At 45.3% G+C, this 2,026-nt stretch overlaps 1 protein-coding gene across 1 annotated transcript; it reads right to left on the minus strand.

Annotated features, from left to right (window-relative positions):
• Positions 1 to 1,053: 1,053 nt before the first annotated feature.
• LOC133891231 (zinc finger protein 7-like) lies at positions 1,054 to 1,590 on the minus strand. Its single transcript, XM_062331942.1, has one exon. It carries the CDS (start codon positions 1,588 to 1,590, stop codon positions 1,054 to 1,056), a length of 537 nt encoding a protein of 178 aa, XP_062187926.1.
• Between the last annotated feature and the right edge of the window lie 436 nt (positions 1,591 to 2,026).

Genomic DNA, 2,026 nt, shown 5'->3' on the forward strand with positions numbered 1-2,026 from the left:
AACAAAATATTAGAGAGTCTCTAGAGAAACCGAAAAAAATCACTGATCTACTATACACACACAATGTTGGTTAGTCTGAGCGGGTACAGTAGTAGACCAATCTTATAACAGAACTAAATCATAAGTGTCATAAGATTACCATCACTTATGACTTATATAGTGTGATCTATCACTATGTTATAAATGACGAATCGTATATAATCTGTTACTTAAATTATATCTCTTTTATCTATTTTTTATATAATGTTACTTTATCACTACTGGTGCTAGTAAGACTTAGCCTAATAGGCATCGGTCACCGATTGAGTTTCAGTGGTAGTGTAAATTTATTCGAGCATCAAATTAAATTTCACTTTGCAAATTTCTTGTCGTATTCAACCATACGGAATGCATGCTCTCCTCACAGTCACATGTAGTCCACTGATCACTGCTGCATAATTTAACCCTTGTGTTATGAGCATACATGCATGGCAGCGGCCAGCCCCGTACAGTACGATCTTATTCATTTGTCCTTTTCATACTGTTTGGGCTGAGGGCTTCTCAGGTATGTTGTCGACCGTAAGAATTAAACTACTATTGTTATTGTATGTAATTCTTTTACCCTAAGTCTATTACTTGGTACAGAGGAATATTTATATATACGTGGTCAACGTTACTATTTTTTTACTTTGTTAAATATTGTCTTTCCTATAGTTTTTCACTAGGTTAGTCTTATATAAATATCTTCGCAACAAAAAAATATGCGTGTTCAATTTAGTCATAAACTAATGCATAACCGTCTCATTCATTCATATAATTTTTTTTTTGAAACAAGTTTGCGTCATTCATACGAACTCACGTTGACGAGTTGAGAGACAGGCATGCATTCAGAAGCAAATTATCCCCTAATAGGCAAATAAGAATGATACATATCAAGCTTAATTGGGGCTAGAACGGAGAGATAATGGGGCGAAGATATAGAGATAGATATATGTAGCCAAGAAGAGTGATAAACTGATGATAACCCTGCAAGATGCGTGTCGAGCTATTGTCCCAAGGAAGGACGTCGTCGATCTAGAGTCGCAGCTCGAGGTCTAGCTCCTCGCCGGCGCCGGAGGCCGCGGTGGTGTTGGCGTTGGCGCTCTCCGGCGGAACAGAGGCGAGGGAGATCCATCTCCTGTTGAGCTTGAGCATGCCCACAGTGTCGTTGCGCCCGGCGGATGGGTCGGCCGCCCCCGGGAGCAGCACATGCTCCGCGAAGGGCGGCTCGCAGCCGTCCGGCCTCTCGATCTTGACGTCGGCAGGGGGAAGCGGAACTAGAGCGGCGCAGCCGTGCGAGGCCATCGGGATGGACATAGCGGCGGCACTGCTGGCACCGTCGCCGGCGGCGTTGTTGCGGCCGTAGGCGTACGGGTTCCAGCCGGCGGCGCGCTCCTTCTTGTGGGCGTTCTGGTGCCCGCCCAGCGCCTGCGACTTGATGAACTTCTTGTTGCAGAAGAGGCAAGGGAACAGCGGCGCCTCCTTGCCGTCGACGCACACCGTCGGCTCCAGGGCCAGCGACAGGTTCAGCGCTGCCGCTTGCGATGGAGGCGACGAGGGCTCCTGCTCCATGCAAAAGAAAAGCAGCTGCCGTGCTAGCTGTTCCAAGAAGTACCACTGCCCAGCCTAGCCTAGCCTAGCCTAGCTAGCTAGCTGTGTATACTATCAGTAGTACTGGTAAATATTCTCTCAGTCAGCTAGATCGATTATCTGTCAATCCCCGTCCAATCGTGCAAGGTTTTACTAAAATTGGTGGCGGCGGCGGCGATATATTATGTCCAGACAGTTCCATCCTAAACCGTAACATCATTTATATACTATTTTACATGCCTATCTGACACTATACAGAATATATCATAAGTAATATCTTATCAGTATAAAATGTGCAAAAGTTACGACTAAAAATGTATCAATGCTAATTTCCAAACTCCCACGCACGAAAAATTAGTGAGCTACTAAGAATATGCACTGAAAAAGAGTTTCAGTGTCGGTTGGCGGTTAGAACCGG

Source organism: Phragmites australis, chromosome 14 (assembly GCF_958298935.1).
Source record: "Phragmites australis chromosome 14, lpPhrAust1.1, whole genome shotgun sequence".
Lineage (NCBI taxonomy): Eukaryota > Viridiplantae > Streptophyta > Magnoliopsida > Poales > Poaceae > Phragmites > Phragmites australis.

Coding starts and splice junctions, on each gene's coding strand:
- LOC133891231 (XM_062331942.1), bottom strand. CDS start 1,590: ATGGAGCAGGAGCCCTCGTCGCCTCCATCGCAAGCGGCAGCGCTGAAC.